Raw genomic sequence first — 23,486 nt, 5'->3', positions numbered from 1 at the left:
CCTCTCCAGAATCCCACACAGCTTAGTCCTGGCAGACCTGGCTTCATTTTCTGTGTTCATGTCATACCTGTTGGCAGATAGATACTCTGGACTTCTCTTCTGAGGAGTCTCATAATGATTGTGTCTATCTAATGAATGCTGCAGGCCACTAAACTTTGCAAGTCATTGAGGCCAAGAATTTAGGAAAGAGGGATTGGATATTTGTATGGAAAAGAAAAACATCAAGATTTTTTTATGGTTAATACTAAAAAAAAAGACTTCAGGAAAGAACAGAAAACCTTATGCTTCAGGGTTTAAACCAAGCTATATTGGGAATTAGCATGACATGTTTGTGTGAAACAAGTTTATCCCACAGCTGCTTGTTGCATGGTTCCTGCTGCTTGTTGCATGGTTCCTTGTGCCTTCCCCTGAAGCATCTGGTGCTGGCCGCTGCCAAAGACAGGATATTTTACTAGATGGACCGTGAGTTTGATCTGGTTTGGTAATTCCTATGTTCCAGGGTTGTTGAAGCACTTGTCTTGTAAAGATAGTTGAACTCCTGAGGATGTTTAGAATCCATTATGAATAAGATTATTTTTAAGGAAGATGTGAAAATCTTCGTAGCTCAATTTTTAAAAAGTATGCATAAATCTTAACTTAAATGGGAAAAACCTCTCCTGTTAAGTAATTGTGAATTTTATTTTATTTACAGGTTACTGCAAAACTGCAACGATGACAGTCTGAATGTTGCACTTCCTATGAGAATGCTTGAGGTATTTTCATCTGAGAATACGTATTTACCTGTTTTACAAGATGCCAACTATGTGGCATCATTATTTGAACAAATTTTGCACTACATGGTTCAAAAAGGTCAGTAGCAGGAATATTAGAAGTTGTGGGAAAAAACACAAACTTTGAACAAATGTGTAACTGCTGAAGGCCATGTTACTGAAACACATTGTATTTTGACAACAGACATTATGGTTAACATTAAGTAGTTCTGACACTGACCCATAGTTTTAATGAACATGTTTAATGAACAGAAAGGTACAGCTCAATACTTGATTTCTTTGGAATCGTGTTTCTAAACTGTATGTTTTACTAGGTTGTTAGTGCAATTTGTTTTACTATTTAGTTTGTTATATGCTAATATTATATAGTGAATGTGCTTCTTTCATCTGTCTGCTGTTTTACATGTGAGCAAATAACCTCCCCCCAAGACCCAAACTGCAGTTCTACTCTGAAAAATAATTTTTTAAAAATGTTACCTTCTTGTGCAACAGATGATCTCCCTTTATCTGCTAGATGGTGTTAAAAAGTGTTTGTTAATTTTTAATCCTGTTAGCACCATAGTACCAACACAGCAAAGAGATAGTGAGCTATGTTCTGTTTCCTTTGTTCCATCATCAATAGAGTTGTTTGCGAAGTTCCAGGCAGTTACATCTGTGCAAACCTGTTGAAAGCAAATGGATTGCATAGGTGTTACTGAGGGTGTAATTTGGCTTGTGGAACTTTTATTACTTGTGGGATGTGCAAGAAGGAAAGGCGGCAGTTTGGCTTTCTGATCCTGGGTTGAGTTTGCCATACTCATATCAAAGGGAATGGAAAAACTTTTTCTTCTTAACTAATCATGTTTGACCTGACAGCCATTTATAGGAAAAAACTACAGAACTCCAGGATGTCATTTCTACAGTCACTTCTTGGAATAGATCCATATTTTAAAGGACAAAATCCTGCTGTTATGCTGGTCCTGTTGATTTAGATGGAACTGCTACAGTCAGAAATTACTTTTTACCAGAGCATAATACAGTGTGAGTGAGATTGCAATACGTTAATTGGCTTGCCTAGAAACTATTACACATTTTCATAGTATGCTATTAAGAACACCATAATTTGTATCTTTGTTTAGCTCTTGTATAAAGTATTTTTGAAGGTGTCACCTCCATATAGTGATGTTAGCTTGTCATTACTACATAACATCCAGTTTTCAAAATTGATGTGCGAGAATTTAAATCTGGATAGGTTAAAAATCTAACTCCATAAAATTCAGCTGTCTGTCTGATCATAGTACAAAAAGCAAAAAATAGTAAGACTGCATGATAATGGCAGTTGTGCTGTCCTTTTAATCATACATGATACCTGAGTTATTGTACAAAACACTTTTGTGATCTTTGTTTATATCATTAATTTAAACTGTTTTGCACACAATCCATCTAGCCTGTGCTTCTGATAACTATTACCTTAGCTCCTACATCTCCTGTACTTTCCATTTGTTATTTCCACCACTTGTTACATCTTATCATATAGCCCCTACCCAAAAGAGCTTAACCGTTGTTTGATATGTTGTCCAGTGCCTAGCACAAGGGCCTCTGATTTTTAATTGAAGCCTCTAGGCAGTACTGTAATACAAGTTGTTAATAATAACTTAAGTGAGTTAAGGCAAGTGGGATTTGGTCCAGGGGACACAAGAGCTGCTTAATGAAATGAAATTGCACCATAAAAAGGAGAACACAGTTTTCAGGGTTTGGCAAGTGATAAACAATATATTCACATTTAAAGATGAAGTTCAAAGGGTTGAAAACACACAGAGAAATAATTTTTAAATATTTATTTTTAATAATTCATAGCTTTTGGAAAGACCTGTGAAAGACTCACTGCTTATCGGTGAATGTGCTTATGTATTATGCGGGGGAGGGATAGCTCAGTGGTTTGAGCATTGGCCTGCTAAACCCAGGGTTGTGAGTTCTATACTTGAGGGGCCATTTGGGATCTGGGCCAAAAATTGGGGATTGATCTTGGTTTGAGCAGGGGGTTGGACTAGATGACCTCCTGCGTGTATTGATTTAAATACTGGCTTTGGAGTAGAGTACAGACGAAACTTTTTTTGCACAGTTCCTCTGGAGTAGGGGTATAGTGTATCATATATACATAAAGTATATCAGCCTTTTAGGCCTTGTCTTCACTAGGAAAAATGTATCTTTAACTCATGTTAGCGCATATTAGCTAATGTGTTAAAATACTAATATAGACAAGGCAAGGTGTAGTTCTTCAAGTACTTGTCCATATATATTCTAGTACTGACAAGGCAGCTGTAGCTCTAATGTCTATGACTGTTGGTGTGCATGTGTCTTGCACACCTGAGTTTGGATTCCTTTGGCCAACAGTCTTCCTTGGGGCCATGCCTGTGCCCTGACTGTCCTTGTGCTGCCCAGCTGAGAGGAAAAAGGCAGGGGACCCTCCATTCCTTTGCCAATATGAAATCCATGAGTTATGGAACTTCATAATAATAGGGAAAGAGGGTGGATCATGGCATATATATGGATAACACATTTCTAAGTCCAACAGTAACTGTAAGATAAAGTAACCATTAATTTTAACATGCAAGTTGGTAAGAGTAAAATTTAGAGGGACCCTAGGTTTTACCTCAATCAAGTCATAGACGTTAGAGCTACAGCTGCCTTGTCAGTACTAGAATCTCAATACGTGTTAATATGCATTAGCTAGTGTGTTTAAAAATGCACCTTTTCCCTAGGGTACACATGGCCTTATAGTAAGAAAAAGTGTTTGTGGCAATATAAAGGCACTGTAACTTATAAAAATAAGAAACTGATATCTCAAACTTTCAAACTCAAATAATTTTTACTGCTGAAATACCCCTTAATTAGCCCTAGTATTAATAAATTGTAGGTATGTATGAAATCTAGATAACGTAGAGGCCATTTATCACACAAAGGCAATTTAAAAGTAGTAATATCAATTTAACTGAAATGTCAGCTACAGGGCAAGTTCAGTGCACATCCATATTTACAAGTGTGCACTTGAGAAGAAGTGCTTCATTTGAGAAATACAGTTAAAACACACACTATTTTAACGATACCCTCTTTCTTAAAGTTAAACAAATGTTTTATAGTCTCCAGCAAGTGAGCTTCAAATATACATTTCCAGTTTTTGGCAACAGTGAATGTTCTTTCCAGGAAATGGGTGCAACAAAGGATTCTTCATAAGAGTACTATGTTTACTGCACTTCACTTTCAGCTATTACGATGTGATGCTGTGCTTGCAGAGCAAGTTTAAACTCTCTCAGGTGTGGTTTTAAGAGGCAGTGTGAAGGGTGGAAAAGTTAGTTCAACTTTTCAATGCCTTAGAAACCTTCCAAATATGCTTTTGTGATGTGTCTTATTGTCATGGACTGATTTTCACTGACTAGAGCAGGTAATTTGAATAGGATGGTTTTTATTACTGATGATAAAAGCATATGGGAACTGTAATATCTCTAGAAAATGTGTGAATCTACCTTAGTTTTCACATGCTCTACACCAGGGGTGGGCAAACTTTTTGGCCCGAGGGCCACATTGGGGTTGCAAAATGGTATGGAGGGCTGGGTAGGGTAGGCTGTGCCTCCCCAAACAGCCTGGCCCCGCCCCCTCCCACATCCAGCCCCCTGACTGCCCCCCTCAGAACTCCTGACCTATCCAACTCCCCCTGCTCCTTGTCCCCTGACTGCCCCCTCCCGGGACCCCCCCCCAACTCCTCCCCCCCCCCCCGCTCCCTGTCCCCTGATTGCCCCATCCGCACCCCCGCCCCTGACAGGCCCCCTGGCACTCCCATGCCTATCCAACCCCCCCCCCCCCGCCACTCTCTGACCCCCCGGGACTTCACCCCCTATCCTCCCCCCACCCTTACCCTGTCACTTAGAGTGGCAGGCCAGACAGGCTTATTTGAAAGCTTGGGAGGTGGGCGGGAACAAGCTGTGTGGGGGAGGGGCTGGGGGCAGGCCTCTCCGGCTGGGAGCTCAGGGGCTGGACAGGACGGTCCTGCGAGCCGTAGTTTGCCCACCCCTGCTCTACACTTCAAGTTCATTGAGCAAGAATGTGAATTAAGGATAGGATGGAATCATGAAATAGTCTTTGCATCTTATTGAGCTAAATGCTGTTCATGTTACCTCCCACCCACATCTTTGTGGTGTAGTCAATGGAACATCATGTTGTTATGCAAGAAATCCACAATTTAGGAGCAATTTTCAATCCAGACTGGTGGAGGTCAGAAGTATTTGTAGAATTGTGATACTCCTCCAACAGCAGGTATGTGTGTTGGATGTCATATGATACTCTGGAAGGTTTTGGATCTAGTGAGAGCCATTGATGGTGTCCAAAAGGCCAAAAAAACAACTATCAGAAATGTGACAGGCGGATGAGTTCAGAGAAATAGGAGATTTAGTATACTGTGTCTAGGTGGCAACTGCTTTAAAGAGCCAGTTCAGCAGGGGAAGGTTATTTTTGAAAGTCAGGCTAATTCTGTATACATTTATCTGTCTCTGCAGTTTACAAAATAAACTGCATTTCCAAAAAAACTGTTGATAACCTGTCCAATTTCTTTTGTGAATATAGCTTTTTGCCTTTTTGCTGCATTTTTCCAGTTTATCTATTAATTGTTTAAATCAGACTTTATGCTATGAATTGTAAAGCGCTCCTAATTATAAATTGCAGTTTTCTTTACAACTCAAGAAATAAATGGTTGCATATATTTTTATTTGTTTCAGGATACTACAGGTCGCTTTATTTGTTAATTAACAACAAGCTTCCATCGAGTATTGAATATTCTGATGTCTCTCGAGTTCCTATTGCAAAAATACTGCTAGAGAATGTTCTGAAACCATTGCACTTTACATATAGCTCCTGTCCAGAGGGTGCAAGGTAATCAAAGGAGATCTTTCAATATTTGTATATCAACTCATTATTATCTTAAATACATAGGGTACATGCAGTTTTTAGTTAAGTTTTTATATGTGCTGTTGAGTGCACAGTATTACAGAAAAAACGAGTTTTATTATGTGATAGTGCAATAATATACTGAGGTAGGTTTTCTGAAATTCTTTACAGCTCTTCAGTTAAATGTAATTGTTCATAATCTTGAAATGGTTTCAGAATAGTTTTATGTGGGTGTATTAGGCTTTAAAGAAAAATACAAATAGAATAATATTGAGAAGGGCCGATTAAATTAATTATTTGAGTAATCTGACGAGCTCAATATAGTGGCATAGAATTAAGGAATGCAGCTATACATAGTTTCCTTGATAGATAAAATAATGTGTTCAGACTCGCAAGTTGATGATCAATCACTTCATGGATGTGCCGGTGAAAAGTTGTGTTTTCATTTTCTGTAAAGAACCTTTTTTCCCCCCTTTCAGGCAACAGATTTTTGCTGCCTTCACAGAGGAGTTTCTGGCAGCACCTTTTACAGATCAGATATTCCATTTCATCATTCCAGCGCTTGCAGATGTGCAAACACTTTTCCCTTATGAACTCTTCCTGAATGCACTATTAACAGAAAGCAGGCGTTCAAGAAAAAGTGATAGAGCTCCATGGCTGTTTTACTTTGTTTTAACTGTTGGTGAAACATATTTGGGTATGAAAAATATATAATCTATTCAGTTAAAATGAATTTTTGTGTACTGTATAATATAGTTCTTTGAATTGTCATGTTACAAAAGAGAGGTGCTGCATCTGTAAGAACTTCGCCCGCGGACCCAGAAGGAGTCCATATACCATAGTATATTTTAGTATTCTTCATGGTCTGAAAAAGAAATAAAAAATGATAGTTTAAAATATGAAGATCATTAGATGTATTCTTCTTGCAGCCCATTCCAAGATTCATATAATTCTTTGCAATATAGGGCATACTTTAATTGTAAGCTTTTGAGCATGTTGTTTATTGATAAGGGATTCTTGTTGAACACTGTTATATTCAGTTATAGTATAGTATGATCTGCTTACTTTGTTTTATTTGTTTATTTGCTGTAGGATCCCTTTCAGAGGAAGGGCTACTTGTGTATTTAAGGGTACTCCAAACATTTCTTTCTCAGTTACCTGTGTCTGCTACTAGTGCACATTGTCAAGATGCAACCAGTGATTCTGAAGATGAGGATGAAGAAATCAGTAAGATGATGACCATACCTGTAAGTATTAAAGGGTTCCGCTGAATAAAATCTTATTATAGCAACACCATAGTTAAAATTGAGGAAGGCACTTTCATTGTATTCCCCTCATTTAATTTACCGCTGATGCAGTGAAACCCCGTCCTTGTTCCTCCCCCATCCCTTCTGCCCGTGGCAGTCAGCTGGCTTGCGACATTCAGGGTGCAGAAGGATGGGGGGAGGAGCGAGGACTCGGCACGCAGCCTCCCCCCTCCCTCCCCTGCTTCCTGCCTGTGGCAGTTAACTGCTTTGCGGCGTTCAGGATGCAGGGGAGGGAAGCACGCCGAGTTCTTGCTCTTCCCCCCTCCCTCCCTCCATCCCTCCTGAATGCTGCAAGCCAGCTGATTGCCACGGGCAGAAGGGAGGGGGATGAGGGGGAAGGCGCTGATCCATAGGGTCTGCCAGCGGGTAGGAGCCGCTGTGGGGTCTGGGGGGGTGGCATGGGGGGCGGCCAACTGTGGACAAAGCAGGCAGCCAAATGACATTATAGCGAAGCATTGCACAACTTTAAACAAAGCCCTGGCTGGGATGATTTAACTGGGAATTGGTCCTGCTTTGAGCAGGGGGTTGGACTAGATGACCTTCTGGGGTCCCTTCCAACCCTGATATTCTATGATTCTATGATTCTATGAAATGGAGCATGTTCTGTAATTGATCAGGGACATAAGCTTGAAACAATGTTAAGCGAGAGGACGTTAAGTGGGGAGTTACTGTATTTGTACAGCGCATAGTACAGTGAGGTCCTGGTCCATGACTTGGGCTTCTAGGCACTACAAAAATACAAATAGTAATAACCAAGAATTCTTAAAAGTACAGGAGCAGCAACACCATCATAAGACACAAATTTATATTAAAAAGTTTGTTGCTTCATAAAACATTATCTGATTAAAAAAAAAAAGAAGCCTTTAATCTTGTTTTTACAGGGGAAGGAATGGGAAGTGAATGTTGGATTCCACAGAGAAATACTTATAGAAACTGCTTACGAAAGGGTCTCAAAATAGCTTTCCACATGAAATTTTGTGAGGATCAACACACTTTTTTTTAACTTAATATACTTTCAGATTTTGCCATTTCCAAGCAAAATAAAATTCTTGAAAAAAGTGACCCATTAAAATTAATTTGGGTAGGAATACAGTATGAGATTTAGAATGATTTACTTTGATAGAAAAAGAAATGTCAGTTGACTTTCTAGTTTAATTTTGTATTTTAAAGGGGACCTTGTAGGGCTTGTATCTGATAACACTGAGTTGTCAAGGAACACAGCCATCAAATCTTCCCACTTGAAAATATTATATTCTTCCCTTGGAGAAATTTATATATTCTTCTTTGAGTGCTTGCTCATGTCTATTTCATTTTAGGTGTGTGTGCACCCATGTGCACAGTTGTCGGAGATTTCTGCCTTAGCGGTATCCGTAGGGCCGACTGTGGTGCGCCCTGGAGTGGCACTCCCATGCAGTGGTATGTCAGGTGCCGCTGGCCCTACGCCCTTTCAGTTCCTTCCTACCGTCTGTGACGGTTGGTTGGAGCGCCTTGTTTTGCTTCTCAAGAGCAGCAGTGGTTATCCATTGACTAGTTCAGTTGTTGTTGTACATAGTGTCAAAGATAGTTGATAGCGTTGGTTAGTCAGTAGAGCCCCAGTTTGAACTTTGTCCCGAGCGGGGCATGCCCCGCTCCCCCGGCTTCAAGTTGTGCACGTCATGCAGCAGGCCAAGGCTGATCAGCGATCCTCACGATAACTCTCTTAAGTGCCTGGGAGAAGGCCATACAAAAGAGAGGTGCTGCATCTGTAAGAACTTCGCCCGCGGACCCAGAAGGAGCGGGAAATCTGCTTGAGGATGTTATTGATGGAGGCTGCTCTTCGCCCGGTGTCGCAGCCCTCCACTATGGCACCTACACCTGACACTTCAGCCTTGGGATGCAGCGTACCGTCGGCACTGGACTTGGCCCTGCACCATTCCATTTCACCTGCGCCGAAGAAGAGGCTGAGGAAAAGAACCTCCTCGGCATGGAAGGAGCGGGGGCCTCGGGCAAAGGACCTGTGTTAGGCCATGTGCCCGCTGTGGGGCTTCATGTGGGTACTGCGGAGGTCAGACGTGCCAGGGACCCATCTCCCACCCCGGGCAGCAGCAGGGGTTCCTAGCCAGTGATGGGGCCTTCAGTGCCTGAAGCAGTCCCGGCGGCTAAGGAGCAAGACCAGCAGGCTCCTCAGGTGTCACACCAGGTGACCGATACGGCTCTGCTCGCGACACCGAAGGGGAAAGCCAGCAGGGTGCTGCAGCATAGACTGGTGGAACACCTCAGATCACAGGATCGCAGGCGCAAGTCCCCATTGCTGCAACCTCAGGACCTGGCACCGCAGCCTAGCTCGCTGGCCAGACGACCTAGATCTTCATCGAGTTCCTCTCTTACTAGACGAGGGACTCCGGACTCGTGGCACCATTCTCTGTACCGCTGACCATCTGGCCATAGGTCACTTACACGCCGAACAGCCTCTCCCAGAAGGTCTCATTGTCGTCCGCCTCTGTCCTGGAGGGCTCATTTGGGATCTCAGACTGTGATTTTTAGCCCGTCACTGAGACGGGGCAACTCCCCTCCAACACGGGGGACCAAGGCGGCACGGGCTGCAGTGCCGATGCAGCAGGAGCCGTGGCCCTGCCATTGGCCATATTGGAACCCTTGGAGGGTGCTGGTGATGCTGATCCAGTACTCCCAGCCCTCCCTGGTTGCATCGGACAAACCAGCCGAGGTACTGCTGGTGCTGCAATCGGAACATGGCACTGCGGTTGAAGCAGAGCCCGCACACTGTACCCCGACACCGAGGGAGCCCTCCCTCAACAAGGGAGGGAATGACACCATCCCTCAGGCAATACAATTGTCCTCCTCATCCCCAGATGAGGCGGTGGCTGGACCCTCCCACACCAGCAGTCCCCTGGATGACTTTAAGGAGCACCAGATCCTCCTTAAACGGGTGGCTGAAAATCTTTGCTTGCAGATTGACCTCTTCAATGTCATCTCAGCCACCACACCAGCAAAAATTGCATTGGCTGTCCACCCAGCGTTACTCAAAATAGCCAAATTGGTGTTGCAAGTCCCCTTATCTATTCCGCTGATGGAATAAAGAAAACGGAAAAGAAATACTATGTCCCTGCAAAGGGTTTCAAGTATCTGTATGCTCATCCCCCTGCGGTATCATTGGTTGTGTCCGTGGTGAACGAAAGGCCACACCAGCGGAACGCTGAAAAATAAGGAGGCCAAAAGACTTGACTTATACGGCAGGAAAGTTCATTTGACAGCCAGCTTACGGTTTCAGGTCTCTAACCACCAGGCCCTGCTAGGACCTTATAAATTTAACCTGTGGGACTCCCTGAATAAGTTAATGGAGACCCTCCCACAGGAGCGTGCCCAAGAGTTTGCCATGTTGGTGAGCGAAGTCACGGTGGTGGCCCGGGAGTCCTCCACATGGCCTGGGACATGACGGACTTGGCTGCCAGGGTGGTCGCATTGGAAGTGGCCATGAGACGCAGCTCCTGGTTGCAGGCTTCTGGACTGTCCCAGGAGATGCAGACCACAATCCAGGACCTGCCATTCGAGGGTTCGGGGCTCTTTTCTGAGCTAACTGACTCTAGGCTCCATGGGCTCAAGGACTCAGGCTCACCCTCCGATCCCTGGGCTTGCACACCACTCAGCAATCCAGGAAGACGTTCCATCCTCTGTGTCCTCCTCCTCTGATGCAGTCTAGGTCCCGGGGGGCTTCCGGGTCTGACTCCTACAGGAGAAAGGAAAAGGACAAAGGATCTAAGAGATGCTACCTGTCCTCTTCCCGCCCGGCTGCCCAACCTGACCCTCCCAGAAATCAGGGAAGCCAGAAGCAGTCATTTTGAGGGTGCACTTGAGGACGGCACCCCGGCCAATGTACTGGATACAACGCTCCCTTTCCTCAACCGCTTCCGCCCCTTCCGGTCGGCCTATTCCTTTGGAACGGCTGGGTGCTAGATATGGTTTCTTTGGGCTACACCCTGCAGTTTATAGACAACTACCTCTCCAAGTCCCCTTCCCTGTCCCTCTTCAGCAACTCTTCTTACGATCAACTCCTCGTTCAGGAGGTCGAAAACGTCCTGTACCTGGGGGCAGTGGAAAAGATCCCTCGGAACCTGGAAGGCAGAGGATTCTACTCCCTCTACTTCCTGATTCTAAAGGCAAAAGGAGGCCTCAGACCCATCCTAGACCTGCATCGCCTCAACAAGTCTTTCAAGAAATTGAAGTTTCGCATGATCTCCATGGCCTCCATCATCCCATCCCTGGATCTGGGAGACTGGTTTGCTGCCGTCAATTTTAAAGGATACATATTTCCATCTTCCCAGGGCACCGATGCTTCCTCCACTTCATACTGGGACGGTGCCATTTCCAGTTCGTGGTGATGCCCTTTGGTCTCTTGTTAGCCCCGAGGATATTCACAAAGGGTATAGTGCCAGTGAATCTGAGCCGTCAGGAAGTCCAAATATACCCATACCTCGACGACTGGTTGATAAGGGGCCTGTCTCCAGCTCAGGTGTGGAGACATCTCGACCTGGTATGTTCCACCTGTTGTGACCCTGTGTTGATGATAAACGAGAAAAAGTCAACCTTAACACAGTACAATGCATATAATTCATTGGAGTGGTCCTCGACTCCACTCAGACCAGGGTCTTCCTCCCCGACACTCCGTTCCAGGCCATGGTGGACCTCATTGCGGGCCTATGGGCCCACCCGCTCACCACTGCCCAAAGGTGCCTGAGGCTGTTGGGCCCGTGGCAGCGTGTACTTACGTGTTCAGACACGCATGACTCCGCTTCAGACCTCTTCAGGCGTGGCTATCATTGGTCTGTGTTCCCAACCGGCACAGCATGCACCGGGTGGTCTGGATCCCGGACAGCGTACTGTTCCTCATATTTTGGCAGAATCCCACGTCGGTGTTGGAAGGAGTTCCCTTTGCGATCCCGGCCTTGTATTGTCTAGCCACCTGGGCGCTCTCAGCACTCACGGTCGTTGGTTCAGTTGTGATCGTTCCCTGCATGTCAATATCAGGGAGCTCAGGGCAGTACAACTAACCTGCCAAGCCTTTCTATCTCATATACAAGACAGGGTGGTCTAGGAGTTGACTGACAACACGGCTACAGTCTTCTGTATCAACATGCAGGGCGGAGCCAGGCCATCTGCCCTCTGCCAGGAAGCCCTCTGGCTCTGAGATTTCTGTCTGCAGCACGACATCCATCTTGTAGCTGCTCACCTTAATCATAGAATATCAGGGTTGGAAGGGACCTCAGGAGGTCATCTAGTCCAACAACCCCCTGCTCACAGCAGGACCAATCCCCAATTTTTGCCCCAGATCCCTAAATGGCCCCCTCAAGGATTGAACTCACAACCCTGGGTTTAGCAGGCCAATGCTCAAACCACTGAGCTATCCCTCCCAGGGACCGAGAACACTTTGGCAGATTCCCTTAGCAGGATGTTCTCGTCTCGCCATGAGTGATCCCTTCATCCAGAGGTGGTCAGTTCCATCTTCCGCAGGTGGGGAACTCCCCGGCAGAACAGGAAATGCCATGTCCTCTGCACGATTGGGGTCATGGACAGAGGATCCCTATCAGATGCCTTTCTGCTCTCGTGGTCGGGGGCGCTGATGTACGCCTTCCCTCTGGTGCTGTTGCTATCCAGGGTCCTCAAGAAGATTAAATAGGACAGAGTGAAGGTCATCCTCACACTGCTGGCATGGCCACGCCAACACTGGTTCAGCACTCTGATGGACCTCTCTGTGATGACCCTATTCCAGTTACCACTCAGGTCGGACCTGTTTTCCCATAACCACAGCAGTCTTATGCACTCCAACCTGAGGGTGTTACATCTGACGTCTTGGCTGCTGCATGGCTAAACGCACAGGAGCAGCAGTGCTTGGCTGAGGTTCAATGCGTTCTGTTGGGAAGAAGGAAGCCGTCCACCAGAGTGACCTGTCTGGCCAAGTGGAAACGGTTCGCCTGCTAGATTGCGAACAAGAATGTTGTTCCTGAGTGAGCTTCGCTGCAGCTTATTCTGGACTACCTCCTGCACCTCAAGCTCCAGGGCTTGTCCTTCTCATCAATCAAGGTCCATCTAACGGCCATCTCAGCCTTCCACCTGCTGTTCGAAGGCAGGTCGGTGTTTGCTCAGGCTAGTACAGCCAGATTCCTTAAGGGCCTGGAGCGCCTCTACCCGCATGTCAGGGACCCCGTCCCTCTGTGGGACTTGAATCTGGTACTGTCACAGCTCGTGGGTCCTCTCTTTGAGCCACTGGCTTCCTGATCCCTCCTTCTTCTCTCCTAGAAGGTCACATTCCTGCTCGCGGTGATGTCAGCCCGCTGGGTATCTGAGATTCGGGTGCTCACCTCGGAACCACCATACACTGTCTTCTACAAGGATAAGGTTAAGCTAAGGCCATACCTGGCTTTTCTTCCCAAGGTAGTTTCTGTTTCATTTGAGCCAGGACATTTACCTACCAGTCTTCTTTCCAAAGCTACATAGGTCGGAGGAGGAGCGTCAGGCTACATGCTCTGGGCATCAGAAGGGCTCTGGCCTTCTACATTGGCAGGACCAAGGTGTTCTGTAAGTCGACGCAATTATTCGTTGCTGTGGTCGACAGAATGAAAGGTCGCCCTGTACCCACTCAAAGAATTTCTTCTTGGATCACTGCCTGCATTTGCTTCTGCTATGACCGAGTGAAGGTGCCACCTCTGGTGATTGTCACCGCCCACTCTGTTAGGTCGCACATGACTAACAAGGACATCCGTAGAGTGGCCACCTGGTCGTCTGTCAACACTTTTTTGTCCCACTATGCACTGACCCAGCAGGCCTGGGACGATACTGTTTTTGGTAGGGCAGTACTACAGGCCGCTAAGCTGTGAATTCTGAGCCCACCTCCATGGATACTGCTTGTGAGTCACCTATAATGGAATCGACATGAGCAAGCACTCGAAGAAAAAACTGTTACCTGTCTTTTCGTAACTGTTGTTCTTTGAGATGTGTTGCTCATGTCCATTCCATTTTCTGTACTCCTACCCCTCTGTTGGAGTTGCTGACAAGAAGGAACTGAGAGGGCACAGAGCCGGTGGCGCCTGATGTGCCGCCTCATGGGAGCGCCACTTCAAGGGGCACCACAGCCGGCCCTATGGATGCCGCTAAGGCAGAAATCTCCGACAACTGTGCACGTGAGTGTGCACATACCTGAAATGGAATGGACATGAGCAACGCATCTCGAAGAACAACAGTTACGAAAAGGTAGGTAACTGTTTTCTCTGCCACAAATGTCTACTGTACATATTTATTGTAGGGCTGTCAAGCGATTAAAAAAATTAATCGTGATTAATCGTGCAACTAATCATGCTGTCAAACAATAATAAAATACCATTTATTTAAATATTTTTGCACGTTTTCTACCTTGTCAAATATATTGATTTCAGTTACAACACAGAATACAAAGCATACAGTGCTCACTTTATATATTTTGTTGTTACAAATATTTGCACTGTAAAAACAAAAATAAATAGTATTTTTCAATTCACCTTGTACAAGTACTGTAATGCAATCTCTTTATCATGAAGGTTGAACTTACAAATGTAGAATTATGTACAAAAATAACTGCATTCAAAAACAAAAGAATGTAAAACTTTAGAGCCTACAAGTCCACTCAGTCCTACTTCTTGTTCAGCCAATTGCTAAGATAAACAAGTTTGTTTACATTTGGAGAAGATAATGCTGCCTGCCTCTTGTTCACAATGTCACATGAAAATGAGAACTGGCCTTTCCATGGCACTGTTGTAGCCAGCGTTGCAAGATATTTATGTGTGAGATGCGCTTAATATTCATAGTCCCTTCATGCTTCAGCCACCATTCCAGAGGACATGCATCTATGTTGATGATGTGTTCTGCTCAATAATATTCCAAAGCAGTGCGGACCGACGCATGTTCATTTCCATCATCAGAGTCAGATGCCACCAGCAGAAGGTTGATTTTCTTTTTTGGTGGTTCAGATTCTGTAGTTTCTGCATCGCAGAGTTGCTCTTTTAAGACTTCTGAAAGCATGCTTCACACCTCGTCCCTCTCAGATTTTGGAAGGCACTTCGGATTCTTAAACCTTCCGTGGAGTGCCATCTCACATTGGTACCTTCTTTTAGTTTTGTGAAATCTGCAGTGAAAATTCTCTTAAAATGAACATGTGCTGGGTCGGCATCCGAGACTGCTATAACATGAAATATATGGCAGAATGCATGTAAAGCAGAGCCGGAGACATACCATTCTCCCCCAAGGGAGACAAACCATTCTCCCCCAAGAATGTTTTTGAGTGCAGTTACATTAAAAAAAAAAATCTACATGTGTAAGTTGCACTTTCACGATAAAAAGACTGCACTACAGTACAGGTATGAGGTGAAAAAATATTTAATACATTTCATTTGTTGTTCTGTTTAACTGTGTGATTAAAACTGCGATGAATCACGATTAATTTTTTTAATTGCGATTAATTTTTGAGTTCATCACATGAGTTAACTGCAATTAATCAACTGCCCTAATTTATTATATTATATTAATATTTCTATTAGCTATCAACATTTTAAAGTATACGCTGCTCCTTCCCCTCATTCATTAGTGGAACTTTAGCTCTGTAGCAAAATATATATAATACATTGACTTTATATGTCAGTCTCATTTCTTTAGGGTGCTTTCCAAGCTACTATTAACTTACTTTTAAAGATTTTTTAAATTAAAGATTTTGAAGTCTTATTTTGCATAGTTTTGATAATGTAAATGCTGGCAGATCTTTAACTAAATGTTCCATGGAAGTTTGTGGTTTGGCACCTGAAGGCTGGTTTGGTAAAAATGGAATCTAAAGGTCTGTTCAGAGACAATTTACAATAATTGATAAATACCCGACTGTATCTGACTTAAAACAGAATAGGCAAAACCTCCCCTGAGGAGACTCCACTGCTTAATAGCACTCTGCCACATAGATTCATAGATACTAAGGTCAGAAGCGACCATTATGATCATCTAGTCTGACCTCCTGCACAACGCAGGCCACAGAATCTCACGCACCCACTCCTGCAAAAAACCTCTCACCTATGTCTGAGCTACTGAAGTCCTCAAATCGTGGTTTAAAGACTTCAAGGAGCAGAGAATCCTCCAGCAAGTGACCCGTGCCCCATGCTACAGAGGAAGGCGAAAAACCTCCAGGGCCTCTTCCAATCTGCTCCGGAGGAAAATTCTCTCCCGACCCCAAATATGGCAATCAGCTAAACCCTGAGCATATGGGCATAATTCACCAGCCAGATACCAGGAAAGAATTTTCTGTAGTAACTCAGATCCCACCCCATCTAACATCCCATCACAGGCCATTGGGCCTATTTACCATGAATATTTAAAGATCAATTAATTACCAAAATCATGTTATCCCATCATACCATCTCCTCCATAAACTTATCGCGTTAAATCTTAAAGCCAGATAGGTCTTTTGCCCCACTGCTTCCCTTGGAAGGCTATTCCAAAACTTCATTCCTCTGATGGTTAGAAACCTTTGTCTAATTTCAAGTCTAAACTTCCCAATGACCAGTTTATATCCATTTGTTCTTGTGTCCACATTGGTACTAAGCTTAAATAATTCCTCTCCCTCTCCGGTATTTATCCCTCTGATATATTTATAGAGAGCAATCATATTTCTCCTCAACCTTCTTTTAGTTAGGCTAAAGAAGCCAAGCTCCTTGAGTCTCCTTTGATAAGACAGGTTTTTCATTCCTCGAATCATCCTAGTAGCCCTTCTCTGTACATCTGCCCTTCTCTTTCCCCCTCCCGCCCGTGAGCACTTTACGTATGTACGTGTGTGTGTGTGTGTATGTATGTATGGCTAGAGAGACAGTGAAAGATTTGAGTGCTCCCATCCATGGGCTAAATCATCATAGTTCAGTGATGTTTGTGGAGCTGTAATATTTCACACCGGCTAAGGATCTGGCCATATTCGTGGACATGGAAAGTAGGCATATATAGGTCTGCTCCAAAGCCCATTGAAGTCAAAGATGGTCTTTCTAGTACCTTCAGCAGGCATTGGATCAGGCACATATTGTACTGACTCATGTACCTGCCTGCATTTGGGGGGGGGGGATTAAACCACCTCCAAAATATTTTGCTGTAACCTGTGAAATGGTTTTTAATACATTTATTTTGTGGGGGAGTGAATTGGGTTAATTATAGTAAAATTCTGAAGCTTTGTTTAAAGAAACTGTAGGCTCCATAGTGTTAAAAGTTTAAGAAGTCTTCAAAACTGATTGTTTTTTGGTATATTTACAGGGTGACGGGAGAATATCAGTACAGTATATAACTGAGGAGTGTCTAAAGAAACTGGATACAAAACAGCAGACAAACACTTTACTGAATATGGTCTGGAGAGATTCAGCTAGTGAAGAAGTCTTCACGCTGATGGCATCAATCTGCCACACACTAATGGTGCAACACCGAATGATGGTGCCAAAAGTCAGGCAAGTACCAATAATATGGAACTATAACTCTGGTAGGTCTAAAACTTTGACTCTGGTTTATAGTCGCATGCAAGCCTGTAATGATGATGATCTGCTTGTCTGTCAACTTTTTGGTGTTGTGCTCAATCGTGGTATTGAAATGTATAAGAATCCTGCTTTTCATGTACTTTAGGGAGAAAACTTCTTTTGTAATGCAATACTGTGCCTGTTGAGTGTGCTTCCTGCTCATTCTGGAAAGGACCACTGCATACATAAGTGTGCACTCGTCATTTATTGTTAATGCGTTCGCCAGTAAAGTTAGCATTTCACCTGTATTTCAGTCATAGGCATCTGAAGTTGGTAGAGTATTCATGATCAGGCGCGCGCGTGTGTGTGTGTTTGGAGGAGTGTGTGGCTTCAAATCCTAAATGTAGGTGAAAATTTGGAGCTATTAATTTTGTAGAGTCCCTTTAAAAAGATTGAAAAATACAGGTAGCTATGATGAGACTTAGCTTCCTGTATTCAAAGTAAAGATCCTGATTATATTTTTATCAAATTATTTAATTCAAATGGCACATCAGTAATATTAAATAGGGCTGTCAAGCGATTAAAAAAATTAATCCCAATTAATCTTGCGATTAACCAAATAAAAGAATACCATTTATTTAAATATTTTTGGATGTTTTCTACATTTTCAAATATATTGATTTCAATTACAACACAGAATACAAAAATAATATTTATTTTTGATTTCAAGTATTTTCACTGTAAAAAAACAAAAGAAATAGTATTTTTCAGTTCACCTAATACAAGTACTATAGTGCAATCTCTTTATCATGAAAGTTGAACTTACAAATGTGGAATTGTGTAAGAAAAACCCAAAAACCTGCAACCAAATATAAAACAATGTAAAATGTTAGAGCCTGCAAGTCCACTCAGTCATACTTAGCCAATCACTCAGACAAACAAGTTTGGTTACAATTTGCAGGAGATAATGTCACCTGAAAGTAAGAACAGGCATTCACATGGCACTGTTGTAGCCGGAGCTGCAAAATATTTACGTGCCAGATGCACTAAAGATTCATATGTCCCTTCATGCTTAAACCACCATTCCAGAGGACATTCATCCATGCTAATGACAGGCTCTGCTCGATAATGATCCAAAGCAGAGTGGACCGATGCATGTTCATTTTCATCATCTGAGTCAGATGTCACCAGCAGAAGGTTGATTTTTTTTTTTTGGTGGTTCCGGTTCTGTAGTTTCCATATCTGAGTGTTGCTCTTTTAAGTCTTCTGAAAGCACGCTTCACACCTCATCCCTCACGGATTTTTGAATGCACTTCAGATTCTTAAACCTTGGGTCGAGTGCTATAGCTATTTTTAGAAATTTCACATTGGTACCTGCGTTTTGTCAAATCTGCTGTGAAAGTGTTCTTGAACATATTCTGGGTCATCATCCGAGACTGCTATAACATGAAATATATGGCAGAATGCAGGTAAAACACAACAGGAGACATACAGTTCTCCCCCAAGGAGTTCAGTCACAAATGTAATTAACACATTCTTTTTTTAATGAGCATCATCAGCATGGAAGCATGTCCTCTGGAATGGTGGCCGAAGAATGAAGGAGCATACGAATGTTTAGCATATCTGACACGTAAGTACCTTGCAACGCTGGCTACAAAAGTCCCATGCGAATGCTTGTTTTCACTTTCTGGTGATGTAAACAAGAAGGGGGCAGCATTATCTCCTGCAAACTTTAACAAAACTTGTTTGTCTGAGCGATTGGCTGAAATAGGATTGAGTGGACTTGTAGGCTCTAAAGTTGGACATTGTTTTATTTTTGAATGCAGGTTTTTTTGTACATAATTCTACATTTGTAAGTTCAATTTTCATGATGGAGATTGCACTATAGTACTTGTATAAGGTGAATTGAAAAATAGTATTTATTTTGTTTTTTACAGTGCAAATATTTGTAATAAAAAATATGAAGTGAGCACTGTACACTTCGTATTCTGTGTTGTAATTGAAATCAATATATTTGAAAATGTAGAAAACATCCAAAAATATTTAATAAATTTCAATTAGTATTTTATTGTTTAACAGTGCGAATAATCGCGATTAATTTTTTTGAGTTAATCGCGTGAGTTAACTGATTAATTGACAGCCCTAATATTAAACTATTCTGGAGTAACTAGTTTTAGTTAAAAATGTGTTCATTTACTGGTAGTAAAATGAAAATCTCTAAGTATTTTTGGTATGTATTTAAACATAATCAATTCAAACTGCATTGTAAACAATGATACACCAAACTAATTAGATTCTATCTTAGCCCAGTGGTGTTTATAGCTTTTAGAGGAAGTAAGATGTCAGTGAAACTGTGATTGCTCGATTAGGGTAATTAGCTCTTTGTAGACTAATTGCATTAGGACAGGATGTGAGATCTGAAGATCATAGTAGCAGCTGAATTGGTACGCTTGTTTTATTGTTGCAGCTAGTCCATTGCCTTGGATAATAATTACTGGATTTAAATGCATCACTGCTCTGGCTTGAATTTACTGGTAAACTGTGTGGAAAAGGTGCTTAATGAATAAAGAAGTCTTATTTTGCCTTAATTGTATGAGTAAGGCATCTGTTCCTCTGAGGAACCATAGATAGAAGTTTGTAATTATTTGTGGTAATGGATTAGGTGTTGTGCATTAATATATATGTCACAGGTTTTGTAAGATGGTTCAACAACTTAGAAATGTGCAAACCTATGTTAAATCAGTTAGAGTAACAGCTGTTCCATGCTGTAATTATTTTGGAATAGTTACTGAAAAGATGAGTTTGTCTTCTACAGAATTAAATATTAGAAACATTGATTTTTCTGTTTTCTCAGGTTATTTATTAGAATAAATATATTTTAAAGGCATATTGTCAGTCTTTCACAGCTAGTTGTTTAGCTAACTTCTTATCTGTTTATAATATCTTTCATTATTAAAACTTGATTGAAGTTGAAAATCAGAGGTTCTGATGCTGGACCCATTGAAGTTAATGATAAAGCTCGCTTTGTCTTCAGTAGGTATGGGATCAGAACCTATGTTACTTTTCTTCATTTATAATGTTAGGTTACTTTTACAGAATCCTCAACATTGAAAATAGGTTAATCAGTGTAAATGTTTAGCCTGTCGCACTTTAGGTTTCTCATGTACTAGCACAGTTCTGCTATATTTCATAAGAGCATCTGACAAACAAAACAGTAAAAACTGTCATTGATATTTTTCTCAAATATTTTCATGACATTCTTTCCATTATGTTTTAAAGCCGTCAGTCCTGTAAACACTAGCAGATGTATTCAGCTTTAAGTATGAGTAGGCCCATTGGCTTCAGTGCAGTTATTCAGAGAATTAAAGTTAAGCTCACCGATGGAGGTATTTGCAGGATTGAACTCTATATTTTTATATCTCCAGAAGATAAATACAAGCTTGGTGTGTTTTTTTTATTACAGTTTTAAATGTTGCCTATAGGTTATGATCCAAAGACCATTAAAGTCCTTCCATTTGTGTTTAATAGGTTTTGGATCAAACCTGTGCTATCTGGCTGCTATGACAAATATTTGTGTGTGTGTATTGTAAGGAGATTTTGCCTATTGTTTTGAAGTATTGCATTTTGTATATTTTTCACAAGTAGTTCAAAACTTACAGGTCATTTGTTTCAACTTATGTACTATCGCTTTTTTATAGGCGATTGAGAAAAATGCTCTTCCTTGTTTTAGCATGTGTGTTACAAGTTCAGGAGTGCTGATAACTGTAGCTCTTAAGTGCCAGTTACAGATTTAGTTTCCATAACAACTTTAAACTGTAAACAAAGATTCACTTTTATAATAGTATTGTATTGTATGGCAGATTTAATGTTGCTATTAAAGCTACTCCAAAGTTTTGTCTTTTTGAGTCTGGTTTACTTAAAATACCAATTATTTTGAGTAAATAATATTTACATAATAAATTATGATTATTTTCTTGCAGAAGCCATGTTAAAATGGGAACATTGGAGGTAAACAAGAATAATGTATTCAAAATAACCTTTCATTTACAATGCATTAGATGTTCTGGGGAAAAAATTCACATTAAATTTGAAGTCTCCATTGATAAAATTAATCTGGGATCAGAATGAAAATTTTATATATTGAAAAATAGAACTCTCAAATATAAAAGTAAATCATGTCAATTAAGGCAAAGCTAGTAATGCAGGGCATTGCAAAGTGAGACAGTAAATGAAAATAATTAAATTCCACCTTTTAAAACTGAAAATATTGTTAGAACAAAAATTTAGCATAAGTTTAACTCAGATGAGTGGTAGGGAAAGAATGAATGTCTTAAGACTGTGGGGTTTTAAAAAAGCTTTTTAAAAATGTACAGTTTATTTCCTTTATAATAGAAAAATCTTACCTTACAATGTGTACATACTACATAACTCACTGGAAAGGTAATTCCTTTGCTTTCTATGGATCTTCAATGCAGCTAGAGAGATGCATTGGTTGCAAAGTATTCTAGAAACATAAGGATTGTCATGCTGGATCACACCATGGTTAAATCTAGTCAGATATCCTGTCCAACTGTGGTCAATACCAGGTACCTCAGGGGAAAGATACAAGAATCTGTGTACTAGATAGTTATGTGTGTGGGGAATGTTGCTTCCTAACATCAAAAAGAAAAGGAGTACTTGTGGCACCTTAGAGACGAACCAATTTATTTGAGCATAAGCTTTCGTGAGCTACAGCTCACTTCATCGGATGCATCTGATTCCTAACATCAAATAGACAATGGTTGTCTTCTGCCCTGAACCCATGAGGGTATATGTCCCTATTTTTCAGTCAGTCTTAACATAACTGTGGATAGTCTCATTGTCCAGAAAAATGTCTACTCTTTCTTTGACTGTTGCTAAACTCTTGATCACATTGATACTTGCTACTGTGAGTTCAATTTAATTTTACATGTTAAAAAATATTTCCTGTTATAAATTTTACATTTTGGCTGGTCAGAATCACTGAATAATCCCTTTGTTCTGTAGTATGAGAGATGTTAAATAGGAATTTCTCTATTCCTTCCCCCCACACCATATCCATGTCCCTTTTATTCCTCTCTTCTTTAAACAATCCTAAACTTTTCAGTCTCTTCTTATGCAGAAGCCTTCCCATGTATCATTCTCTAATAATCGTAATAATTTTAGTTGCCTATTTCTGGGCCCCATTTATTTCTGCTTTGTCTCTTTTTAAGATGGCATGATCTGAACTGAACTTCACATAGCAGCAACTGAGAAGTAAAATATGATTTACTGCTTTCATTCTCCTTCTTAATCATATATATAAGAGAGAGAACTGTAGCTTTTGAAGGTTAAGTCGTCACTTATACTTTACCCACTATCCATTACCTTTATGATAGTTGCTTTTGTATAGTACATCTATTTAGGTGCAAATTAATTTATTTTTTCTATTTTACCTAGTATTAGAAACTGATAAAATGTACTTAAATACAACATATCCTATTCTACAGTAATTAATTAGCATGTAAATACGTTCATGCGGAGACCAAGGAAGAAGGAGGTACGCCTCGGGGCCCTATTTCACCCCAGGGTGTTCACTACTTCCCACCACCCAACACAGATGTAATGAGGTTAAGTGGTGTCCGTATAAAATAAGTAAGAACTATTAATTATTCCTCAAGGAAAGCTTTTAATGATTTTCTACTATAATAACAGCATAAACAAAACAAGAAAAGAAAAACCAAAGACCAACACTGAATAAGAATTAATACAAAAGGCAGATTATACTGAAGACAAGCACAAGTACAAGTAATATTGTGGACCATTTGCGAGTTCCTGAACAGTGACTCTACATATGCTGGTCCTGGCATGTTATAATAAAAGCCCAAAAGACAAGCATAGGTAAAACAATTATTCACCAGCCCTATATTTCTGGTGTTTTTAAAGGCAACATAAAGCTGATGAACAACAGTGCTACATGCATTTGCTAGGACTACGTAAAA

The 23,486-nt window shown here is 41.5% G+C and overlaps 1 protein-coding gene across 3 annotated transcripts in view; it reads left to right on the top strand.

The window, feature by feature from the left end:
• The window catches only part of UBE3C (ubiquitin protein ligase E3C), a 168,632-nt gene that overhangs the window by 32,349 nt on the left and 112,797 nt on the right, over positions 1–23,486 (top strand). For all 3 annotated transcript variants that reach the window (XM_073334553.1, XM_073334552.1, XM_073334554.1), the window contains exons 6-10: positions 692–849; positions 5,519–5,672; positions 6,167–6,384; positions 6,780–6,934; positions 17,294–17,481. In XM_073334553.1, coding sequence (XP_073190654.1) covers positions 692–849; positions 5,519–5,672; positions 6,167–6,384; positions 6,780–6,934; positions 17,294–17,481 — 873 coding nt within the window. The remainder of the gene's footprint in view (positions 1–691; positions 850–5,518; positions 5,673–6,166; positions 6,385–6,779; positions 6,935–17,293; positions 17,482–23,486) is intronic.

The sequence above is a fragment of the Lepidochelys kempii genome, chromosome 2 (genome assembly GCF_965140265.1).
Source record: "Lepidochelys kempii isolate rLepKem1 chromosome 2, rLepKem1.hap2, whole genome shotgun sequence".
Classification (NCBI taxonomy): Eukaryota; Metazoa; Chordata; order Testudines; family Cheloniidae; genus Lepidochelys; species Lepidochelys kempii.
Note: the sequence above shows the minus strand (reverse complement) of the source record. Positions and strands in the feature narration are given on the sequence as shown.